At 35.5% G+C, this 26,635-nt stretch overlaps 1 protein-coding gene across 2 annotated transcripts; it reads right to left on the reverse strand.

Moving 5' to 3' along the window:
* Positions 1–25,050, reverse strand: LOC107654041 (tankyrase-2). Of its 2 annotated transcripts, XM_016440935.1 has the most exons (27): positions 24,677–25,050; positions 22,716–22,940; positions 22,502–22,597; positions 20,678–20,714; positions 20,477–20,552; positions 20,173–20,267; positions 18,703–18,769; positions 18,420–18,606; positions 18,216–18,337; positions 16,136–16,227; positions 15,962–16,040; positions 14,401–14,572; positions 14,007–14,086; positions 13,733–13,878; positions 12,725–12,890; positions 12,382–12,601; positions 11,479–11,588; positions 10,203–10,391; positions 8,538–8,784; positions 8,367–8,449; positions 7,982–8,102; positions 6,643–6,740; positions 6,333–6,407; positions 4,350–4,455; positions 2,585–2,771; positions 2,243–2,399; positions 1–1,200 (listed from the first exon to the last, which is right to left on the reverse strand). In XM_016440935.1, the coding sequence occupies exons 1-27, from the start codon at positions 24,852–24,854 to the stop codon at positions 1,141–1,143; spliced, it is 3,471 nt and encodes a 1,156-aa protein (XP_016296421.1). In that variant the 5' UTR covers positions 24,855–25,050; the 3' UTR covers positions 1–1,140. The 2 variants fall into 2 exon arrangements, with proteins under 2 accessions (XP_016296421.1, XP_016296420.1); XM_016440934.1 differs by lacking the exon at positions 10,203–10,391.
* Positions 25,051–26,635: the final 1,585 nt, after the last annotated feature.

Raw genomic sequence — 26,635 nt, forward strand, 5'->3', positions numbered from 1 at the left:
TTGCAAAGGGTCAATTTCAAATGGTTGCTTCCGGCTAAAATACAATTGCTTTCTCCAGTTGTCACCTTGTCAGAATCAGCAGAGATATACGCACCAATTAAGCACTGTTTATAAGCGAAATCAGTTCTAAACAAATGTCTTTGGATTTTGATGTGAGAGGACAACAGCGGATCGACTTTTTCACTGAAGGAAGCATTATTATGGATTGTGGACTGTTAGCCAGAAGCAACGCTTTAAAGCTAAAACGACTTTTAGTACAATAGTGCCCCCTGTTGGACATTTGTTAGTTTCACAAATGCTCACATTGAGATGCTGGAGCAGGCTAACGTTGTGTGATGATGACAGAAACAATGCAGGAGAATGATAAAAAGCGTCTCTTTAATTGATCATAATGTTATCGACGCTGTTGTTTTGACGACAAAGTAAACACATCTTAGACATGACATTACAAGAGTTGTTCATGTTCATGCACAACAGGGTACAAGTACTCCTGGACTATTGTGACAAAAACAGCATTTTCATATCAAAACCCAGAAATGATTCAGTCGAGCACCAATACATTGCAGAGTGAGAATAAACTAAGTTTGTCTTCTCGTTCCGCAGAGTAACACATCATGGCAGAGTTAAAGTCATACTTTTTTGGAGGGCAACAACAGACGAGGACATTGTAAGATAATTTGATACTTGGATTAAGTCTCGTCCTGTTCTGCCAAATATTCTTTATCCTGAATACTGGATGCTTTTCAACTGGTCTGATGCCACCAAATAACCTTTAAAAGACCCTGTATTCACACTGAAAACTGCAGCATAGTGGCAAACATTTACAACTCAGGCATAAAACTCTTATGATACAAACATCAATAAATCAATTAGTACAAAATATATATACAATTGTCTTTGTAGAATAAATAAGTGAAACTTTGTGACGTTAGGAAATGGAAGTTTTGTAACCAGTGTAAATGACTGAACCCGTGAGACTTGTTGCGTCTGAAATTTGATTAATAAGTTGCTTTAAATTAGACAAAAGCAGACAGCTGTAGGAAGAGAAAATAATTATTCACTGTATAAATAAAGCATGCAATAAACAAGCAGTTTCTCTCGTCTGAGATGGAAAGAGCATCGTGTTTCTGCTCCTGTGTGTTAATCTGAAGAACCGTCCGGTTTGATGATCTGGTACGTGATCAAATATTCAGGATAAGCCTTGGGAGGAAAAATGACAAAAGCAGTCTTAGTTTCACTTGACAATAAATGTTTTTTTTTTTTTTTTTTTTAAAGAAATCAACATTTTTATTCAGCAAGAATGCTCTACTTTCTACTGAAAAAATTTACCAAATTTTCCTTAAAAATGTGAAGCAGCATAACTGTTTTTAACATTGCTAATAATAAGAAATGTTTCTTGCGAAGCAAATCAGCATATTAGAATGATTTCTGAAGGACACTGAAGACTTGATTAATGATATTATAAATAAATTACATTTTAATATGTATTCAAACAGAATTAAGCTCTTAAATACATTTCTAGTCTTGTAATAATATTACACAGTATCATTTCTTTCACAGTTTTTTTTTTATTGTTGAACAAATAAATGTAGCCCTTGGTAAGTATCTTCTTTAAAAAAAATAAAAAGATCAACTCCAAACTTTTGAATGAAAGTATATACTGTACATCTCCAAATGACCAAAATATATTTTTGTATAAATATTGGCAACATTGTTTACAATACTACAGTGTACAGAGTTATTTCAGTATCATTGAGATGCTATTATAGTCTTCTTTAATAGCTTGAATTAGCTTTTATTTTTATAGTTTGTTTTCATTTTAATTTTAGTTAGTGCTGTCAAACGATTAATCGCAATTAATCACATCCAAAATAAAAGTTTTTGTTTCGATTAATCGTTTGACAGCACTAATTTTAGTTAAAGCTTTAGTAATTATGTGTATAAATAAGTTTAGTTTTTATTTTGATTTCAATTTTAGTTAAATTAGTACATCAATTTAAACTAAATGAAAATGAGACATGTATACGACATATATATATAAAACATGTCTCGTTTTCATTTAGTATTTTTGTATGGTTTTAGTTAAGAGTTGACTATAACAATTCAGGAAAGAAGCACTCGCTTTCACGATTCAGTAAACTGCAAAATAATCTGGCCTACACATTCTATCTCAGAATTAAAATGGGTTTGCGAATGCACGTTGGCTATGAATGGAAAAATCTGGGCCCTGTGGCTGTAGTACCTGCTCTCCTCTGTAGATGACGTACTCAGCCAGAGCGAGACCATTGACACTGGGCTGGCCAGTGACTGAGTGGTGTCCTGGTGGCGAGTGGGCCATCTTCATCGCGCTGAACTGCAGGAAAGACTTCCCCAAAGTCACCCGACAGAACAGAAGATGCCTGGGAGGAGTAGAAAGAGCGAAGAATGGAGAGCATGAGCACTTTAGAAAGGAAATAGGAAATCAAGGTTTTGGAAAATTACACCACAAAGCAACACTCTGCTGACAAAACACATTGTGTTGGGAAACGTGAAGCCACTTAAATGAGAGGCCTGCTCCGTGCACTGTAACGGGAACTCATCTCACCTCTGACACATGTAGCATGACCTGTCCTTGTGAAGAGGGCACCCCGTTCCTCCTCCTATTCCATAAACGTACTGGTTGCTTTTGGAAGAGTTTTCCGCGAAGTAGATCCCAGCCCCGAACATTCCACCAATGTACGCATGCCTCTCGTCGAAGCCCTTGTGAATGATGGCGTTTACGAACAGTGACCCTGGGGAAGCAGAATCAAAGCATTTTTTTTATTCCACATCCTGCCCAAACAATGTGCAGTTTGACGGCAATAAAAACAAATACTGAATGTACAGTGGTGGCCAAAATCATTTGAACACTAGTATTTTCTATACACTAATATCAGTTTACATTTTCAAACATTCATTGTGCCATTAATTGTAATAATCCAGTGAGATTTTTGTCTGACAACAGCCAGTGCTCCACACAGAGATCTGATCTGATCATCATCCAGATCATCTGAACATCTAAATGCTTACCATTTGAAAGTAGAAGTTAAAAAAAATACTAGATTAACAATCATAATAAAGAAAAATAATTATTTCTCACATGTAGAATTAACTTACAAATAATGTCTAACAAGAACATGCATATTATATTGCGCTCTGTCTATCAGAGACTCGTTTGCTGTCAGGATCAGCCTTTATGCAAAATGGAAACAACTGTGCGATTTTCTAATGTTTACATATAAGGAGGATACAACTGTAGAATGTAATTTAATATGCACTGAGGAAAATGCACCTCAAATGGATTAAACAGCATCTGTCAATGCACAAAAACAAGGCATGCAGTGTTAAACTGTATGCTTGTGTGAATCGCTTAATATGACAAATTCTCATGTTTAGGATAAACTTGGGTTGTGCGCTTTTCCTGGAGCAGCTCACTCTGCATCCTTTGCTGCATTTGCAGATGCATTTTGTCCACATGAATGAGTTATTTATTACTGTAGAGTGACATGACTGGGAGACGTTTTCTGTGCAAAGTGGGAAGACGCGATTAATCAATTAAAGGGGTCATATGATGCATTTCAATTTTTCCTTTCTCTTTGAAGCGTTACAAGCTCTTGGTGCATAAAGAAGATCTGTAAAGTTGCAAAGACTAAAGTCTCAACGTGTGTGACGCTTTTTCATTGTGAAAGCAAAACTACTTTGTTTGGTCTTCCAAAAGAGGACACGACTAGAAATCAGTGGTTAAGTTGTATTTACAACACTGTTCCAGAACAGTTCAACCCAAATATTCAGATGTGTCCAGCGCATTTTATGGAGGACTGTTTCCTGATCCTGGTAGAGTAGACTACAATGCCGGCTGTTCTGACTCACAAGACTGTAAGTACGTTTTTTATATTTAAAGAATTTGCCACTGACGATTCAAACGCGAGTTTTGAGCAGTGTAGAGTAGGGCTTGTAGTTTGTCATTTCTCCGATCACAAATGCAGACATGGTTTTATGTTTACGCGGTGCGATGCAACGCAACGCGTAAAAAGACAGTATAAGTCATTATAATCCGTAATTATGTCCCCACTGGATAAAACAAATGCCTAGTTTATAACGGGTTTTAATGTTTTTGTCTCGTCGCTCCGGCCAGACAGGGCATCACAATATGGTAAGGCACGTAACATAAACACATTTCATTACACCAAATACACAAAATAATGTTCTTTTTAGCAACATCATATGACCCCTTTAACTACTTTGTTGTCAAATAATATATTACTGATTTTATCTATTAGTTTTTGCAGTCCTAATCAGAATAGCAGTGAATGAATGAGTGGTTCACACACCATGGAAGAGCATGAGTTCATTGGAATGGTTGTGGTTCTCCTCAGAAACTTCCTTTCTGCGATGGGTGTATCTCTCCCACAGCTTCTTGTTGCACACCTTCTGGATCTGACCAAAAAGAAAATATACCACTTTTACATTGAACATTAACTAATGCTAATTTATAAAACTTGTATATGTAGTAAAATGTACATGAATCTAGATTAAGGCTGTAAAAGTATTGTTCATTGTTAGTCATTGATGTCCAATGCATTAACTAATAATAAAATGATGTGGTCACATTTACTGTTATTCAATGATTTTTCGCATGCAAAATCCAGCCATTTCAAGTTTTTCACTGATTTACCGTGTCGAAAGCTGCTCTGAAAAGTTGAAAGTTATTTCTGTGTGAACAATGCATCATGCATTGCTACAATATTGACAACATACAATGGACCTTTTTTGTCCACACAATTTCACCAATGTTACCGCATCTTTACTCTCTACACTGATAAAGTTTCTCTAAACTCTCTAAAGATGTGTATCTTCAAAGAACACTAGTTTTTGGTGTGGAAGTGGAACCAAATCTGTTTGATGCTATCATTCGTTTCAGTTGGATATAAAGGCAGTGCTTCCTCTAGGATTTATTCCAGCTGTGATGTCAGGTGGTTAAACCAAAGAATCACAAGCACTCAAACTCAATTGAATTTATTTTAACTAAAAAAAGACAAGTAAACAGTAAGTAATAAAATAAGAACAGATAAATAATAATGACAAGCAATAACACAAACAAAACCAATAACTAGAAATTAACTGAAATTAACAGTACTTTATGTTTTCCAGGTAGATCTAACAGTAATAAAGTTACAGAATTACTACAGGAACTGAACTCAACTGTAAAAAACAAACGAAAAAAAGGATTCGACTAAAATAACACTGGATAGTCTTCACTGTATAATTAAAGAGTAATGATGACAGACAGCAGGCTTATTTAAGGTGCTGTCTCTTTAAGACCTAATGCACGGATCTAATATACTGTTACACTTGCGTTTTGCTTCTCAATGGTTTACATGCACTTATATACAGTCTATGTTTAATATAAACTGACTTTGTTTAAGTGAATACTTGCCAAGATGGGCATTTTGACATACTATTGTATGTATTTGGCCGTTTATGCACAATAAGGCGCAAAACATAACTCAATTCTGCAGTTGCGTGCTGTTTCAGATACGCATGTGCTTTGGGTGCACAGAAAATGGTCTATAAGAGCGAGCGAGTACTGTATTAAGTTCTCTTTCACGTTTTTTGCTCTTGAATGGCTTAAAGTTGCTTGAATGTTTAAATTAGCAAGACTTTAAAGCACGTGCAAATGATACATTCCGTCATCTGTCGTCACGTTATAAGGGCGGAACTTGCGGGAATGAGTAGAATTATGCAAAATTATGAAAAATCCCGCGCCACCATGATGTCACTGAGAAGCTGTGGCGGCCCATCATGGCAGAATGAATGTAGTGAAACACTGTAAAGGTATTGACTTTGTAATTTTCCTGAAGTTAACTAGCAATGGGATTCAACAAAATTATTGAAAAAAAAAAAAGTATGATTTGCTCACAAATTAAACATTAATAATTTTACTAAAAAAAAGAACAATAGGCAATATTTTGCAATAGCTTATAACTAAAAAAAATTATATTCACTACAAAATTATACATTTACTTATATGCATTTAGCAGCTTTTATCCAAAATGAATTGCATTGCATTGAATGTATACATTTTTCATTAGTTCTCTGAGAACGGAACCTATGACCACGGCATTGCTAGTGACATGCTCTACTTTGAGCTACAGGAGAAATAAATTCAACCTGTTGGAGACCCTGTCAGTAATGCAATGCAAGACCTGCAGTGGCAGGGGAACAGTGTGGAAACAGAGCCACTAAATTGTAAAAATAGCTTAATAGGAAAAAAGAAAAAATTAAATATGAAGTGAGGCATTCAGATCTTTTACCTTCACAATGTTGTATCTGTTGAAAACCCCACCCGCATGACCGCCATCCCTGCGTTCCCTAATCGTACTCTGCATCTGTTCAGAGACACGAAACAGAAGAGCCAAGAGAACCCTAGTAAACACAGTACGTCCTTGGTGTTTCAATAATTAGCTACGTGGCACTAGACTGTGTGCTTGAACATGTACATCCATTACTAGATTCTCCTGGAACACTTTTAGATAACATGACCGTGATTAGGGGCTCAGACAGATGACGCACAATGAGAAAATTGATAAACATGAAAACATTTCATAAAATGAGCATCTCTACCTCCTCCTCAACCGACTGAAACTCCTTGTCATCTGGAGAGAGGTCTATCAGTATTGTTCCACTGTTGGTCGTGTTCAGGGTCAAGTAAGGGTTTAAACCTGTGAAGGGGATGTAAACGTTTAAGTGCAAACTAATCTGCAAAACAAAAGCTTCAGCTTGATCGTTAAAGAGGTCATATTATGAGAAATCAAAAGCAAGAATTTAAAAAAACTGTAGTTATTGTACAATTAGTTGGTATTAGAGCTGTCAATCAATTGTTCATTCACATAATATGCCAATTAATTAATTGAACTAACTGCAATTAAGTCACATACTTTAATGTTAGCTGAAAATGAAAGCAGAGTAAGAAACTTTAAATGTGCAGCATAAAAAAAACATCACATTTAATTTAAATGCTCAGAGAGAGGGTGGAAAATAAAAGTAAATGAATTTTGGTATTAAAAAAACTTTTTAACATTATTTACATAAGTTATGGAAGTCCATTTCCACCAATGAATAACAAATAAAAAAGGTAATTGCAACTTTTTATCTCTTTTCTCACAATTGCAAGTTTACGTCTTGCAATACTGACTTTTTTCTCAGAATTATGAGAACAAAGTCAGAACTGTGAGATATAAACTCACAATTGTGAGTAAATGTCAGAACTGTGAGATAAATTCGCAGTACTGAGAAAGTCACAATTGTGATATGAACAAACAATTCTGATTTTTTTCTCAGAAACTCGCAACTGCATGTTTTAAAGTCAGAATTGCGAGATTGCTCATTTTTCTCAGAATTGCAAGTTTGTATCTTGCAATTCTGTCTTTATAACATGCAATTGCAAGGTAGAAAGTCAGAACTCTGTCAGAAAATAGTATTTTTTCCTCAGAATTGGACTTATAACTAATAAGATATAATTAATAAGATCATTTAATTAAATAATTTATAATTAATAAGATATAAACTCGCAATTCTGACTTTATAACTCGCAATTGTGCGTTTGTATCACGCAATTCTGAGAAAAAGTCTGAAACGTGAATTTATATCTCACAATTTTGACTATTTCTCGCAATTGCAAAGTTTATATCTTGCAATTCTTAGAAAAAAGTCAGAACTGTGAGTTTATATCATGCAGTTCTGAGAAAAAAAGTCAAACTTGTGAATTACCTTTTTTTATTTTTTATTCAGTGGCGGAAACAGGCTTACATGCTAAGTAGACCTCAAGATAAATAAATAAACTTTAAGAAATGTATAATATGACCCCCTTAATAAAGCAGCTTGTACTGAGAAAAAGTGATCCTTAAACCCTGTCTCTAATTAAGGATTCTCTCAAATGGATGAAAGGAGAAGCAGCTCTTACTCTGAGGACCACTAATAAGTCTTTCCACTCCTTTGATGATCTTGTGTCTGTGACCGTAAGCGTTGATGCCAATCTCCTTCAGCTCTTTGTGGCCCATTTCCACCAGGACGTCCAGAGTTATCTATTGACACAGACTCGTATTAATATCACACCTCTAGGCATGTGACTAATGTACTACTCCCACTGATCAGATGAGTGATTACTCTACAGTGTGTTCCTCTAGCACATCTCAACATTTCAGTCAGCCTGCTAAACACTGTCCTGGAGGTAAATTTATCTTGTTGTGAACTCCGTCTCAGACTCAACATACTCGGGTCTCAGCCTGGGCTCGGACTCAAAACAAGCTGATCTCAACTGTGATAAGCATTGAAACAGAAGAAAGTACCTGTTCTCTGTCAAAGATCTCCAACAAATGCTCCAATCCCAGGTTGTGAAGGAACTGGCTGATACTCAACTCTACAGCTAGACCTGAAAAAAGCATCAGGTTAAAGAAAACTTTCAGCAGTCATCAAATGCATGCTACAAGCAAAACTACACTAATCTTGACTAAACCCACCCTCCTCTTTTAACTCTATGCCTACAGCTCCTTCAGCTCCAGAAGGCGGTAGTAGAGTGTTTAGCTCAGGGAAGGTCCCGGACTGGCCGTCCATACTGGAGTTTGAAGAGAGCGGTGTTGGACTCGAGTTGAGAGTCGACGGCACCACCGCCACAGACGCAGAGACGCTGATAACCTGGGGTTTATAGCACACCGGCAGCGCTGAGGGGGGCATGGCTGCTGTGAGGAGAGCTCGGACATCGTCCGCCTGGAGAGACAGGCAGCGCAATCATCACTTGAGACAGACAAGCCCACATTTAGTCACACACTTCTGTGAGTGTCAGTTCAGGAACAACAACGCAAATAAGAAAACATTCGTACACAAAACCAGTGAGAACATATGTCAAACAAGCAAGCTGTTGGCATGCATCCATGGTTAAAGGGATAGTACACCAAAAATAAACAGTCTGTCATCTTCCAAAACTGACCCAACTCTCTTGACTTTGGCGGCACAATATAAGAAAAAAAGTGAAATGTGGTAACTTGTTAAATAATGCAATATGATAATGCTCTAAGTGTATAAAATTGATTTACTTTTATTTCTATGTAAATGTTTAACATTTACATGAATTTAATATAAATTATAAAAATTTCTAAAGTGCTAAAATCAATCCATTATCACAAGCCCTTGGAATATGCATAATGCAATTAGTACAGAGATATTTGTAATATTTCAATATATCTTGTAACACGTCACAAATGAATTCTTTAAATATCACAAACATTTTTAATTTGAATGATCCTATTTACTAATTAAATTAGGTCTTAATGAAAATGACCTTATGTGCAATGCAAATTTCTGTATACAACTCAGTTTTTATGATATCTTAGGTATAGGAATTGAATTTAATAGTTTGGGCTCTGTTGTTAATTTTAGCCTTTAATGTGATAGTAAAGTGCCAATTGAGTACAAAGTGTAGTTAACAGCTTTAGTTGGGAGAAATATTTTTCCTTGAATTAATTTGATATATTTGAAGTAAGTAAGCAAGTAAATCAATTATGTATTTCTGATTATAATCAGCACTAGCCATTGTTGGGCTGAATTTATGACTCATGGGCATCTGTATTACTGATAAATGCCTTTTAATTCTTGTCATTTTATTATTATTTTTTATGTTGGGAATTTTTTATTTGTAAAGTAAGTACATTTAAGTGAAAATCTTAAAAAAGCGAAGAATGAAGAATGCTCAGGCTTCTCGTCTCCTTTTAGGTTCTACAGAAGAAAGCTTTGGATTGCCATAAAGTGCATAAATGATAACTTTCATTTTTGGTTGATCTATCCCTTTATCTTTCTCCAGGCATATTTTTCCACTTTAGACATCCACTGCTTGTGCAGATGTGCAGTCTTTTCAGGCAATGGTGCATGGAATGATCAGTAAGCCTCCTCAAGCACTGAACAAATGAAAAGAAGAGCAGCAACCAAATAAAACAGACAGATTTATGACATAATACAGTAAGAGATCATTCTCCCTGGTATGATTAACAGAGGTTTGGATTGAGAAGGCTTAACTGCATCAGAGTTGCAGAAAATAAAAGGAACAGTAGATAAGTGGAAGGTAAGAAGGAGAAAGATCTTCTTCCCCCGAGGTGACTTGTCCAGTAAGCACACACAGAGAGTGTGAATACCGTTACGAGGTCCAGCGGCGACTGGCCTTCCTGGTTGCGGAGCGTGGGGTCGGCCCCGTGCGCTAGAAGCAGCGCACACAACTGGGTCCTGCCTTTCTGCGCCACCTCGTGCAAAGGAGTGAACGCCCACTTATCTGTAGCATTGACGCATGCGTTGTACTTGATGAGCAAAGCGGCCACATCCACATGCTGCAATGAAACACATGGAGCGGTCGTGCTCTCGGGTTGGTGTCTCTTTCACTTTCTGGAGAATGTTGCTGCATGAATATGACTATGTGTGGCTGCCAGACAGCACTGGACCTTTTCCCTTTCCCAATGGGAAATATGATGAAATATTATGAGGTATGGCACCTGCACAATTTTGAATAAAATCCAAAAAAAAAAAAAAACCCTCATGTCATTCCAATCCCTTATGAATGTCTTTCTTTGACAGTAGCGTTTTGTGGTGCCACGTTTGAAGCACAAATGAGAGCTGTGAGGACTGTCAGTGAAATTTTTGCCTGATCCTCACATGTAGCTATTGTATGACTTGGCTGTTAAAGGGCTGTTAAATGCTTGATTAGGATTGTTTGACATTTCACAAGATGTGAAATTATTTCCAGGCCTGTTGACCACAGTTTTATGTTTTCTCCAAAATATTTCAGTTAATTCAAAAGTCCTTACAGCCTACAACAGCAAAATAATCAAAACCCACAAAGAAACTGATCAAGCAAACAAATATGATGAACATTGGGATAAAAATGACAAACAATTTTCATGCTTGAGCAATGTCTTGAGGTGAGGTAAGTACAGCATAAGCGGAATAATTTAACAATAATGCACACCAGATGTGTAACTTGCTTTGTGTAGTGGCCACATTACCACCATTGTCAGTAATTTGTCAATTACTCTATGTGTGTGTGTGTGTGCATGTTAATATGCAATTTTAAACTACTGGAATGTAGCTTGACCAATCAAATTAACAGACCAGAACTAACTGTTGTACAAAATACAGATTTTGCCCATTTTTTTAAAAAGAAAAGTGACATAATGAAATTCAAAACAAACCAATATAAACCAACATTTGCATCAAATTTGACATTTTGGTCATGACTTTAAACCAAACCAAAAGCAACCAAAAATAAAGATTACTTTAAAACAAACACCTCTGTTTTAGAAAACAATTCATTTTATCCCCTTACAAAGTGTTTTGAGTAAGAGATGTTTTTTTTTGTCATGTATATATATGTAACTTTTATCAAGCATGTTAATGGACATGTACTGGAGCATCACTCACCCCATAAGATGCAGCATTATGGAGGGGAATGAGACCACCTTTATCCTGAGAGTTCACCTCTGCCCCGTGTTGCAGCAGATATTCAGCCACCTCCAGATTATTATAGCCAGCTAATCATACACATAAAACAAACACCACCAACATGAAAATATCCTTTTTTTTAAATGAAATATTTCATATTTTACTCTTTACTTGAACACCTGTGCCCTTAGAATAGGACAATCATGATAACAAAATGTTGAAATTTCAGTCAGTTTTGTTCAGTGCAAGTCTGACACATACAGTTCAGTTAAAAGTCAATTTATTCATATTCAACTTCATTAGAAGAAGCCTATATTTGCACAGAAATGTTAAATATGCATATAATAAAAATGAAGGTTGTGCTAATGTCCATTAGACAAGAGGTTTTCAAAATAGGGTCTGGGACCAAATATCAATTAAATTTATTTAAATGTACATTTTCACAAACTGTAAAACATGTTGGAGTTACTAGAGTTACTAAATAGCTTTATACTTCCTGCTTTCTAAATGTCTTCCCTTTACAGTTCTATGCAAATTGTATGAAAAGCGCAGACTAAAACAAATCAAATGCTACTTAATTAAAATTAAACTAAATAAATAAGCAACATTTTGTAGAGTTTTGTTGTGTGAGCATCTGAAATCATCGCTTCACACTCACAGACCAAGCCATTTTTTATGACTATTTTCTGTAAAACAACAGAAAAATACAAAAGTAGCAGGTTTTACTAAGCTAGAGTATTTAAAAAGATCTCCAGATTCTGGTTTTGCACTTAAAAACCAGTCGTACATCCTTGATTTCGTCCCTGGTGCACTGTTTCTTATTATTCACCGTGTATTGTATACAGTGGAAAATGAAAGCATCATACTCTGATGCACACCTACCTGCCAGGTGCAGCGGTGTGGAGTGCCGCCCCTGCGTGTCACGACAGTTCACGTTGTCTGGAGTGCAGAGCTTTTTAACGCGAGATAAGCAGCCTTTCTTGGCGGCGTCCAGCAGTGCTGCGTCACCCCTGTGCAGATCCTGAATGTCTGTGTCTCCGTCCTTCACCAAGTCCAGAGGGGTGTTTCCATCACGGTTCTTTTTGGTCGGGTCAGCACCATGCTATATCAAAGAGGTACTTCGTTATAGTTTAGTGAACATGGCGCTAAACAAAATTCGCTGTCATCGATAATGTAAATTATTAAAAAAACTGAACAGTGGCTTTCAATCGGAGTTCTTGGATACCTGAAGCAGCAGTTTGCAGATCTCATATTTGCCCTTGGCGGCCGCCTCATGCAGTGGGGTGAACTTCCAGAGGTCGGCCACGTTAACCACAGCACCATGAAGGACGAGGAGCTCTGCCACCTCATAATGCCCATAAGAACAGGCATTGTGCAAGGGAACCAGACCACTATGTCACACAAAACAGTTTTACTTTCAAACCAATATGAAAACGTGCAACTTTTTGGCATTTGTTGCACCAGTGTTTCTTAAAGAATTCAAGGCAATGCTATTTTTGGAAAATATTTGATGTTTTACTATTTTTTAAAATACATTTCAGAGGTTATTTTAATACTTAATTTAACTGTGTATTTTTTATAAACTGTATATTAACTGTTTTATTAAAAAAAAACAATTGTGGCTATATTCTAAAAATTTAAATATATATTCTTTAAATTTAATTGAATAAGGTCTGTTTAATGAGAGAGAACACATGCATGTCTATTTCAATAAATGTCTTGTCTGTTTATGTATGACTTTTTTATTATTTAAATGTAGCACCATTGTATGGAGGCCCAAACCTGCAGAAATTAGAAATGAACAAATGAATGAATACATTTAATAACAGGAAAATAAATAACGGATTACTTGATAAATGACTTGATAAAATAAAGAACAAATAAAGTTAAAAATAAATACAAAAAAAGAAAGAAAGAAAACCATACTAAATTGTACTGCATTTGTTTTATCAAGCCATATATTCCATTATTTATGTTCTTATTATTACATTCTTTCATTTATTTTAAATTTTTGCAGGTTTGGGCCTCCATACAAGAGTCATGCGTTCATGACAATGCAGTCAGTGAAATAGTAAGATGCTTTCTATTGATTGTTTTTGTATTATTTTGGGGTAAACACACTTATCTAGTCAGTTCTGGAAAAATATCATTTATTTTGCTGCGGCTTTGCAGAGGTGCACAAATTCTTTCTTTTTGACTCTACATTTGGATCTCTAGTCTTGTGACATCTCACCCCTTGTCTTTAGCATGTACATCGGCTCCGTGCTGCAGCAGATACTCCACCACAGCCACACGGTTGTATCCCGCAGCGAAGTGCAGAGGTGTGGACTGCCTTCCCTCAACGTCTCTACAGTTCACGTTCTGAAGAGTACAGAGCTTCTACATGGAAAGGTGAAGAACAATGTCAGCTCTAACATGGGAATCTGGTATAATCAACTTCAGAATGATTTCACAACTACATGGGAGAAAAAAAACATCACACTTTTTGGTGTATTTTTAGTCCTTACCTTTACGACTTCCAGATCTCCTGATTTGGAGGCTTCTAACAGCTGCCTGTCTGTATCGGAGTTACCTGTGCATGCTCCCTCTAGGAATTAAAAAATATTTTCTATAACTGCGAGCATGACAGTGTTTCACTCACATTTTTGACTAGAAATAGATGGGCGAACTGTAAAATGTATTTAGGAGCATCTTGAAATTAAAGCCCCTGAAGATCTAAAAAATTCAGTTGTATGGAATTCAAGATAATAACAAGTCTTAAATATTTTAATGGTATAACAAATGTCTTATTATTTTAGGAGGTCTTAAATTTGGGGATTTTTTTTTTTTTCAAAGAAGAAAGTCATACAGGTTTTGAAGGACATGAGGGTGAGGAAATTGTGAATCTGAAGTAAACATCACCTTGCAGTATCTCCTGAATGCTTTCATTGGCGAGCTGGGAGGGTGACAAGCCCTGTAGGGAGGTGATGAGCGGGTCACCTCCAGCACTCAGGAGCATTCGACAGGTCTGCAGATGGCCGCAGTGAGCCGCGCAGTGCAGCGCCGTCTGACCCAGGTTATCTACTGCATTCACCTGCACAAAACAACAACACGCTGACAGGAAAAATCTGCAAATATTTACAGTACAAATCAGCAGCTGTGATTGCCAGAACTTTACAGTAAATAATATGGCAGCAACATTTAAAGTTTTACGGATTTAACTTGCATTTTCAGTAAAACAGTGTATATTTTATTAACCTATATAAATGTTAATATACCAACCAACTGAAGTACTAAAATCAGTTTTGTACCTTTACGCTGAGAACCACCATAAAATCACAGGTAGCAATGAGAAAGCCACATGCAATAAACATTCATGAAAAGCATTCATTTATCAACATAAGATGAACATAAAACCCTAATGTACATAACTGATAAGAACTGAGGTTATTTAAATGGAAAAAACATCAAATGTGTAGTGTCACATTGGAAATTTAAGATATTTTTTCACTTCCAAAAACTGTAGGCTACATTTAGCAGTATTTTACTGTAACATTACATGACTTATTACTTATAGAAGTAACGTACCGTTAATCAATTTTACTGTAGCATTTTTACAGTTAAAATTACAAACATTTTTTGCAAAGTACCAGTCCATTACTATCAACATAATTTTTGTTTGTTTCTATAAACTGAGGGACACGTCAAAATAAGTTTTTATGCTTTTCCGAGAGACACTGTCCTAGTGAAAAATAAATATACTAAAATGTATTCGAAATACATTTATTTCATGCACATAATACAAATTCATTTGCTAAATACATTTACATATTTATGTATTTAATAAAAATACCCTGCAACTGTACTTTTGGTATACTAAACTGGTATACTTAAAAGTCTCGAAGTAGTGCTGAAGTCCAACTAAAGATATACTGAAGTATATTTAATTGTGCTAAAGTGCAACTATTGCAAGTATTCTAAGGTAAACTTTAAATTTCTTGCATTTAAAGACCGCTATTATTCAAAGATCATACAATCCTCATCAATAGTGACATTAAAACACATTTTAGGCTTCATATTAAGAAATGTGTGTTGTGCATAAATAGTACTCCAAATAAAGTTTCATTATCATTTTTATATTAGTAAGTCTCAAGCGATATGTCAGTAAATTAATTAATAGATTTGAACTATACTTAGTATGAAATAAATGTATTTTAAACATCACTTTTTTACCAGGGTGGATATTCAACAACACAAAACATGAAGGACGGGACTTGGGAAGTCACTGGATTATGTACTAATGGAACACGTATTAAAAAAATGAAATGGTTCAATTTTAATTTCATGTTCACTCACAGATTTATGTATTTTCATTCCTGATGACCTAACTAGAGGCAGACAAAATGAATGTGATGTGACAACATCTGTGATGCCTATGTGTAATTGAGTACGTTTTACTGCAGCTGTGAAAAATCTCACTTACCTTCGCCTCGTGTTTCACCAACACCTCGATGATGTCATTGTGGGACTTCTCAGCGGCAAGATGCAGAGGTGTGAGGAAGCTGTGTGAAAGATAGAGATCCAGAAGTCATTACTGCACATGATACAAATTCATGTGTTAAATAAATCCTTTGAACATCATTACTGACTGACTCACTCTTTATTCTTCTCATTGACGTTGGCGCCTTTCCGGAGCAGCAATTCACAGATCTGTTTCCTCTTGGGATAGGGCGACGTGGAGACACAATGCTATCAAAGACAATCACAGAAGTCTCTTTTATTCACTTCCTATTCAAGTCCTATAAAACCATAACCAAAAATGATCTTTGGATGCTCTGTGTTCAGCTGTAGTATTCACAGGTGGGCAGATATCAATTTTTTTTAACGCCTTGAAATGTGGCTCATCAAATAGGATTGTACAGCTGGAAATATGCTTTTTACAGTTAAAGGGGTCATATGATGCGATTTCAATTTTTCCTTTCTCTTTGGAGTGTTACAAGCTCTTGGTTCATAACACGCTTGAGGCATTCGGCCAATCACAACGCACTGGATACCTGGCCAATCAAAGCATACCTCGCTTTTTCAGACCGATGAGCTTTGTAAAAATCGACGCGTTTCAGAAAGGCGGGGCATAGAGGAGAAACAATAATGTACATTAGATGGAAAATAATGTGTTTTTTTAACCTTAAACCACAAAAAGACCAAATGCACCAAAAAAGGTGCATTACACCAAAATACACAAAATAATGTTCTTTTTAGCAACGTCATATGACCCCTTTAATGTTTTGAGCCTTTAAATCAGTGGTTCCCAACCTCGCGTGACGCTAAAGGGGTCTCCAAGCTCACAAATACAAATAGGGATGAAACTGTTACAGTATGACAATAAACCAAGATGAAAGTTCAGATGGTTTTAATATTCTGAATTATCATTAAAACTGTATTTGATTACCTAAATTTGAAAAACTCGCATAAACACTGTCGAACATTAAGCAAGCGCACCATTCAGTGTTGATTTCTTCCATATGGTGGAAGGCAGTGAAAGGTTAAGGAAGCAAATTACATGAATTAAAATATGAATGAATTATATGAATTTCTCTCTGAAGGTAACCGACTGTCTTGAGAAAAGTTTCGATGGTATTTTCTTTGCAACTTTCCTCCATATAAGTACAGCGCTGCTTTGTTTACAGTGGTTACCGGGGAACAGCTCTATTTCTCCTCTTCCATAAGCGCCACCTGCTGTCAGACAGTGGATTTACAATTTCATTCAGCCTGATGCAAATTATTGCACAGTTGTAAATGTTAACATATTGATGAAAAATAGGTTAATGTACATTTTAAAAATCTAAATAATTTGGATAACAAGGTATCTATAATTATTAACAGAACAGCTAAAATAACTATAATTATTATTCATCATTTTGACTCATATCTCTTTACTTGAAGTCTGAAATTTGAGATTTATCATTTTAAAACTTTTTTTTTTATTTTAACATGTAATACATGTTAGTAGATAGCATGTTTTATTGTAGTAAACCAACCAACATCAAATCTGGCCATCGTTGTTGATGTCATTATTTTAATGTTTGTGTTGTTGCATTTATTAAAAACATAACAGCTCTTTTTGTAATGGGGGTCGTTAAAAATTTTGATTATTAAAATAGGGGTCCTCTCGAAAAAAGGTTGGGAACTACTGCTTTAAATATAATGATATAAATAAGAAAATATTTTTGTTGAATTTCCAGAAAAAATGTACCGGTCAAAAGTTTAGGGTCAGTGTGATTTTTTTTTTTTTTTTTAGAAATTAATACTTTTATTCAGAAGAAAGGCATTAAGTTGATCAAAATTGAGAGTAAACACTTTTATAATAATACAAAAAAAACCCACACAAAAATATTAAGCTGCACAACTGTTTTCAGCATTAATAATAACAATCAGAAATGTTTCTTGAGCAGCAAATCAGCATATTAGAATGATTTCTGAAGGATCATGTGACATTGAAGGCTGGAGTAATGATGCTGAAAATTCAGCTTTGATCACAGGAATAAATTACATTTTAAAATATATTCAAACAGAAAACGCTTATTTTAAATTGTAATAATATTTCACAATATTACTGTTTAAATAAATAAATGCAAACTTAGTTAGCATAAGAGACTTCTAATAATTATTCATTATATGTAGCGTATTTATTAAATAATAAAAATATAACATAACAAAAAAGATAAAGCAGTCCTTACTAGAGCTGTTTCTTGGGTTAGAGGGTGTTTGAAGTTGATGGTCTCAAGGGAGAGGTGTTTTTTAAAGTGGGCCATGTCCGCCTCACGTGCCGCCTGCAGCAAAGCATGACCTCTGAACTCATCTGCAACAAAGAGCGGCACCCCGTCAGTCAATGACGAGCCAGACAAAATGAGAGCTGGTCTTTGTAGCAGTCACACGCTTACACGCCAGGTGCTCTTTCAGCAGAGCGGTCGGGGCCAGATCGATGGCGCTCTTGTTGTGGCAGTTGAGGAAGGTGGGGTCGGCGCCGTAGCTGAGCAGGAGCGAACAGACCTCCACTCTGTTTTTTGAGACTGCCTCGTGTAAAGGTGTGAACTGCCACAGGTCCATAGCATTGACACAAGCACCATGCTGTGTAAAAATGAACAGATGGAGTGGAGTTATCACAAATTCAGAACAAGAGAGCAGACAAGAAAGAAAAGTGTGAATAACATAAAATGGACCTACCTTTACAAGCAACTCAGCTACCTCATAGTGACCGTATGAACAGGCGTTATGAAGAGGCACAAGATCACTGTTAACACAAGACCAAATTTAATACACAGGTTTTGTGAGTACAATAATGAAGAAAGATTTTTGACTTTTGACTACATTGCCTTTATATGAATGTTTGGGTTCAAAGTTAAGTAAATAACTTTGAGTCAAGGGGATAATACAAATGGTTTTGAAAGTATAGCCAGAATTATACATGTTAACATGAGACTAGTGTAATCAAATTAAATACTAACCTCATCTGTACAAAGTTACATACATTTTTAATTTATGCACTGATATTAAAGGAATAGTTCTCCCAAAAATGACCATTTGCTGAAAATGTACTCACACTCAGGCCATTCAAGATATAGGTGAGTTTGTTTCTTCATTAGAACAGATTTGGAGAAATTTGGCATTACATCACTTGCTCACAAATGGATCTCTGCAGTGAATGGGTGCCGTCAGAATGAGAGTCCAAACAGCTGATAAAAACATCACAATAATCCAAAAGAAATCCACACCACTACAGTCCATCAGTTAACATCTTGTGAAGTGAAAAGCTGTGTGTTTGTAAGAAACAAAAAATGGCGGCTTCCGGATAAAATACTGTACGCATGAAGTTAAAAATATTTTAATGTTGGATTTGTTTCTTATGTTTTTCACATCTTAAGACGTTAATCGATGGACTGGATTCGTGTAAATTGCTTGTGGATTATGGTGATGTATTTATCAGCTAATTCTGACGGCACCCATTCACTGCAGAGGATCCATTGGTGAGCAAGTGATGGAATGCTACATTTCTCCAAATCTGTTCAGATGAAGAAACAAACTCATCTACGCCTTGGCTGGCCTGAGGGTGAATACATTTTCAGCAAATTTCCATTTTTGGGTGAAATACGAACATGGCCAGTATTATTATTATTATTATTATGATTAAATAAATTAATTATGAAACACTAAAAACTAAAAATCAATCATATTAAATGCTACAAGCAACAACATTATAATGTACTGCATGAAAAATACAAATGGGCTGCAACTTTTGGATAACCACTTTTTGGGAACCACTGACAATCAATGAATCTGTCTGTATATTTATTCCATTAATCATTTAATCAGATTAAAAATCTGAAAATGATTACTCAAAAAAGTATAATTTTAATTACAAATTGATTTCTTTTTAATCCAATATTCACCAATACTGATAAAATTAAAAAAATGATCTTAGCAGCTGATAAAGCATTATGGTACTGATGCATCTGTAGTGCATCTGTAGTAAGGTTGTTAAGCCTGCAACATTGCACAATACATGCACAAGCATTCAAAAAAGACTGAAAATGCAAGTTTTATTAGATTTTTTACAAACTGCATTTCTGTGCTAAGTGAAAGAATAGAGCTTAACTTGTATGGCACTTCAAGTCACATTGGAGACACGCATCGTACCCTTTGTCTTTAGCGTGCACGTCGGCTCCATGCTGCAACAACAGCTGCACTGTCTTCACACGATTATAACCCGCGGCCAGATGCAGAGGCGTGGACTGAAACCAACAAACAATCCATTCACAAACACATATGCAAACTATTTATTCAAACCTGGAACAATTACACATGAAATGCCTGGCTACATTATGTGTCTTATGTGAGTGGCTCAGCAACGTTGAGAACATTTGAATATGGTTATACATTAACAATCACACTGTCAAACAGATATGGAGATAACATTAGCATAGAGAATTCAATAACTCACCTTCCTTCCATCACTAGCGTGACAGTTCACATTTAATGGTGTGAGGAGGCTCATCAGTTTTTCTTCATTTCCACTTCTGTATAAAAGCATTGAGCACCAAGTCAATTAAAGGAACAATGCGAGTCACGACAGCAATTTAGCTCAGCAATATTCATCTCTCCTCAGGTCTCCTGAACAATTTTGAGCTTAAATTATTATTACCGTGCGCTCTCGAGGAGTTCATCTTTTCTATAGTCACCTAGATTTAAGAAAGAATGAAGTATATTAACATAAATGGAAATCTCATTTGAGCCTAAATGAAAGCAAAGTCACCAGTAAATTGCCAATTACTAGCCTTATAAACAAATAGAGCATAGGATATGGGAATTATGGGAATCAAAATCAAGTGTTTCAAAAAGAAGTGTTTTATTTTGATCTGATTATTTATTTGATTATTTAAATAATCGGAGGAAAATGTGACCCTGGACCACAAAACCAGTCATAAGGGTCATTTTTTAAAAATTAATTTTATATATTTGGCCGAGATACAACTATTTGAAAATCTGGAATCTGAGTGTGCAAAAAAATCAAAATACTGAGAAAATCGCCTTTAAAGTTGTCCAAATGAAGTTCTTAGCAATGCATATTACTAATCAAAAATTAAGTTCTGATATATTTACAGTAGGACATTTACAAAATATCTTTATGGAACATGATCTCTACTTAATGTCCTAATGATTTTTGGCATAAAAGAAAAATCTGTAAGTTCACCCATACAATGTATTTTTGGCTATTGCTACAAATATACCCCAGCGACTTAAGACTGCTTTTGTGCTCCAGGGTCACAAATAATCCCAAAATTATTAAATAAAAAATATACCTTTTAATTAAGATTTTAATTAATTGAATCCATTATTTATCAACATCCTGCCCAATGTTGTCCTCCAAAAAATGTGGAATTTGAAGGTAATGAAAAAATATATTGAACATATCTATGTAGGCTATGCTATAAATTATGTGTTAAAATGGTTAATATAACATTATAAAGCACAAAACAACTGATTACTTACTATTTTTAAGACAGAAGTTAAAGCTAAATAAAAAGATAATAAAAGTACAAAAGTACAGACTAAAATTTGACTGGTACAAGGCAGGATGAACACACATTCACTCATTTGAACATAGTAATTATATCACAATAGTCACTTTACTGTTACTGCTCTATAAAAACACCACTGCATCGAAGTTTAACATTTTACACATCAATTACTAACAACAAATATTCTAGAAAAATGTAGTATTGTAGTGTGCTTGATCACTGAAGTCGGTGAAGTCGCTCGCTGTCAGGACAAGCTCTAATTCACATTGGAAATGATCTTGTGATTTTTTTTAATTTTACAGATAAGGATACAGGCATGCAATGTAAATTTTAGGCTGAGGAAAACACCTCTCAATCGCATGAAATAGCATCTGGCAAGCTGCGTTAAACTATATGCTATTCAGTTTGAAGCACTTAATATGACACATTCTCATGTTAAGGACAACTTGGGTCGCATATTTTTCCTGCATCAGCTCACTTTGTGATCTCCATCATATTTCTGATGCTTATTGTACATAGAAATGTGTTATTCACTACTCTAATGTGATGTAACCGGTGGATATTTTTTGTGCACAGTGTGCAGACATGATCACTTTTACACTATACTTTTTTTTTACACGTCAAGTATTTCTAACGAGTTGGTTCAAAAGACTTACAAATAGGTTTGGTGAGTCTTTTGGAGCAATTTGTTAAAAATAATCCATTCAAAGGACTCATTTCTTCATGAATCGCACCACACTGTCCACACTGCATGTGTGTGCAACTCATGATGAAATTGAAGCACATTTTTGTTCATTTACTGTCCTTCTATCATTTCACAACAGTCTTCTCTTTCTTTATCTTCAATTGGACCGCAGACTAGTTCTGGATAAGAACTGGATCCTGATTCCCAACTCTACCAGAAAAGCAAGTGTGTACCCAAGTCTGAGGTTTGAGAGCTCACTCACCGGTCAGTACAGCTTTGGTGGAGGGCTCAGCCAGGTCAAGCGCTGTCCTTCCATCAGTGTTTCGGATCGTTGGCTCAGCACCATGTTGCAGCAAAACTACAAATGACAAACATGATTTAAACAGCTGCATTATACATTCAACATGCAAATGAGATTTTTTTCATCAAAACAAGTTGAATGTATTCTGTAAACTTTTATCACTAGGAGGCTTTACCAATGCAGACGTCGATCTTGCCCTTGATGGTAGCCTCGTGCAGCGGGGTGTAATTCCAGTTGTCTCTGGAGTTGGCATCGGCCCCGTGTTGCAGGAGCAGGTTGACGACTTCAGCGTGACCAAACGAGCAGGCGTTGTGGAGTGAGATGAGGCCACCATCATCACGAGCGTGCACGTTTGCTCCGTGCTGAAGGAGGTAGTCCACCACATCTCTACGGCCAAAACCTGCCACAGAAGAGTGGGCCGCCCATCACACATAGTGGTCGACCGATATATCGCCAAGGCCGATATATCGGCTGATATTTGGCATTTTTTAAATATCGGCATCGGCCGATAAGTTTTTCTGTTTGGCCGATGCGGTCGAGGTTTATTTTGACGGCGCGCCGGACTTTTATTTTGATGGCGCTCCGAACGGCAGCTCCTGAACACACAGTGCTCACATTCTCCCTCTTGTTCGCCGTCGTCGTTAATAGTTCTGTCTAAATAATCCGATAGATCTGTTAAACTAAATGTATAAAATGTATACAAAAAGTATTATAACGATTGCTTTTATATTATTAGCAAACATTATAATACTTTCTCGTTTGCCGTCAGCATTTAGTAAATACGCATTTACATCATTTAAACAAATCTTTGAATGGCTAATGCAAATGTTATTTCACAAACCTTGCAAACTTAGTCGAATCCAGTTGTGAGATCTTGTGAAGTGTGCATGTGACCTGCATGATTGCGTGTTTTCTGCGTGACTTTTGGTCCGTGTCAATTGAATGCTTTAAACATTAAATTCCTGATTTCAAATTATGCTGCGCTTTATGCATTTGCCCACTGTCATATTCATGTCATTTCAAATTATTTTTTAATCAATTTTCAAATGATTTCAAATTTGTTAAATATTAATTAAAATAAATAAAATTATATCGGCTTTATATCGGCCACCCTGCTTTCCAAGATATCGGCATCGCTGTCAAAAAAACAATATCGGTTGACCACTACACAGCCGTGGGCTTAATAGATGGACTGCTTTCATTAGGCACAAGTTCAACATTACACTGTGATACTGGGATTTTTAGAGAACTTCTTCAATATCAATCAAAAAATATCAATAAAACACCAATAAACAATTATTTGTCAATGAAAACAACATAGTCGTAATTGGAGTAATTAATATTACAGTTATTATCATTATGGGATGCAAGACTTATTTTCATGACAGGTGTCTCAACACTTTTTATAATCAATAGTCCATTTTTCATGTTCACATTATAATGTTACTGGAAACATAACATGTCCATCCTTTTTTATAATAGAGAATCGTTGTCCAATTTATTATTTTATTTTTTAAATAATAATTGTATTAATTAATTTGATAAAATATTATGAATTGTATTTTGAATAATTATTTTAAAATGAATAATTGTATTTTTATTTTATTAATTAATTTGCAAAATTAGTAAATTAAATATGCATTAATTTAAGCCTCTGCAAGATTTCACAATACTTAAGCTAAAAAGTTATTTGTAAACTATATATAAACCATATTAGTTTTTTTAGTTTGGTGTCTATGCCGCATTTCACATAAATATGTGATTTCAAGTGTACCAGAAAGCTATTACATACGCATAGAAGCACATGGTGTTCCCAGCAGCCTCCTTAATTATATATTTACAGTAATAAAATTACACTAGCCATTAATTCATCTCAAAAACCCTATATACGATCACAATTAACCTAAGCTTTTGTCTTTTGTAACTGATTAATTATTAATGATATGCAAATACAACTGTATTTGGGATAAATTATACAATGCCAGTGATACTGATGTTGATATAGATAACATCCATTCAAAGGACAGAATAGAAAATAATAGAAAAATAGAATGTAAGAAAATGTTTGAATAAATTAGAATCTTGGTTTAGAAAACAAAACGAATAGAACGGAATAGGAAGGAGAGTGGGACTCACCCGCAGCGAAGTGCAGCGGGGTGGATTTCCTCCCTGCGGTGTCCCTGCTGTTCACATTCACCGGGCACACGAGCTTCTTCACCCGCTCCAGGTCTTCGCTCCTGCAGGCCTCGAACAGCTCCCTGGGCTCGGCGGACCAGGAGCTCTCCATGACCCCCGAGAAGCGCCGGACCGACATGGACAAGCTATGGGCGGACAGTGGGAAATGCGGAACGCACACTATCCCAAAGGCTTGACATGAAGGCCGGAATAAGGAGCAGCTCTCCACAGTTAAAGCCTTTCAATAAGAGCCATTGAAGAGAAGAAATGATTCGGCTCGAGTGTCTTTGGCTGTTCCTATACAGAGCTGTCAGTCCAGCTGTGTCTCAAAACCACAGAAATGAAAACAACGGATAGATGATCGATTTCGCCTGAACGAGGGTTTTGGAATGGGCGGGGCTTTTTTTTTTAGAATTATTTTTAAACATAAGGATTTTCAAGCTTTAATTAAAGAATTATAAGCCATAAAATGTATAATATATGTATGTGTGTAAGGTTGTACATACACATATATGTAGTTGTTTTTTTGGTGTTTGGCTTAGTGTTATGTTATTATACTCTTGTACTAGTTATGTTTTTAATGTTTTGAATTGTTTTTAGCTTTATTTTTTGTTTTTCATTTAAATGTTAAATTTTGAAATTTTGTTGTATGCATTTGTCATTTTCATTTAATTTCTTTATTTTTAAAATGTGTATAAGTAGTATTTATAAAGTTGTAGCTTTTAGTTTTGGATCTGTTTTTAGTTGTTTTATTACTACAATTGATTGCTTCTGTTGTCCTCGTTTGTAAGTCGCTTTGGATAAAAGCGTCTGCTAAATGACTAAATAAAAAAAGAAAATAAACCAACTACGACGTGAATCACAAACTTATAAACTTTGATTTGAAGCAAAAAAAAAAAAAATTTGGGAAAACGGCTGGTGTAATTTGTTTCCATTCTTTGATTGGTGGAGTTTTTTGCAGAATCATTGGTAATGTAGTTTTCGCTCATAAGCACGATTATTTAAAACTAAATATTGAATAATTACCCTATGGCGAAAACGAATGGAATTTTAACATTCGAAACCTGACTGTTGCACTATATTCTGCTAGTTTAACAGTGTATTTGTGTATATAACGTTTAAACAATGCCAGTTAAAATGTCATTGTGTTATTATTCAGATCTAAAATAGATGTCCATATTGTTGCTGAAGGAAACGGCGTTGTCACATGGTAAGTGTTACTTTTCTCAGCGTTGGTCAAGACTGACCAATGACTGTGTTTGTGATTACAGTCTTTGGCTAAAGCGTTTGATTGAATATTTGTATTAAGAGTATGTAAACGAATGTCAATTTCTATCAAGTAATTAATGCATTTAAACATAGATTTAATAAATTACGCATTTAAGCGCATAAACATATGTAGCAACACAAACAACGTTCAGAGATTTTAATACAACTAATTTGTGTTTTTGGTTGTCTGAGCTGCCATGCGCCCCTAGAGGAACGAATATCACTATGAAGTGTGAGTATGATTCCCAAAAATAATGTCTAGGAAGGCAGCTCGCTTGGTTGGAGACACAGCATAGGTCTCAAGTTACGCAATAATAGAACTATACTATAGATATCAGTGAACTCCTCGTGTGTAGCACAAATATAGAACACGGAAAGCCTATACTAAAATGATATACGTTCAAAATTTCCACCATTATTAATGCTATCGACGCGAATTTAATGCCCTACCTGGTCCTGCACTGAACACCGAATTCACTTGTTTCAAAAACACTGACAAAATATAAGAAGTCGGTGCTGCCATCTGCAGTGCAGTACTTGTTTTGTTTCGCTTAAAAGTTAAAGGGGTCATATGATGCTGCTAAAAAGAACATTATTTTGTGTATTTGGTGTAATGAAATGTGTTTATGCGGTTTCTTTGTGTTCAAAATG

The sequence above is a fragment of the Sinocyclocheilus anshuiensis genome, unplaced genomic scaffold (assembly GCF_001515605.1).
Source record: "Sinocyclocheilus anshuiensis isolate Anshui unplaced genomic scaffold, SAMN03320099.WGS_v1.1 scaffold454, whole genome shotgun sequence".
Taxonomy (NCBI): Eukaryota; Metazoa; Chordata; class Actinopteri; order Cypriniformes; family Cyprinidae; genus Sinocyclocheilus; species Sinocyclocheilus anshuiensis.

Coding starts and splice junctions, on each gene's coding strand:
- LOC107654041 (XM_016440935.1), bottom strand. CDS start 24,854: ATGTCGGTCCGGCGCTTCTCGGGGGTCATGGAGAGCTCCTGGTCCGCC. Junction 20,268..20,476: donor ACGCTAGTGATGGAAGGAAG/GTGAGTTATTGA, acceptor TGTTGGTTTCAG/TCCACGCCTCTGCATCTGGC. Junction 12,891..13,732: donor GTACATGCTAAAGACAAGGG/GTGAGATGTCAC, acceptor TGTGTGACATAG/TGGTCTGGTTCCCTTGCACA.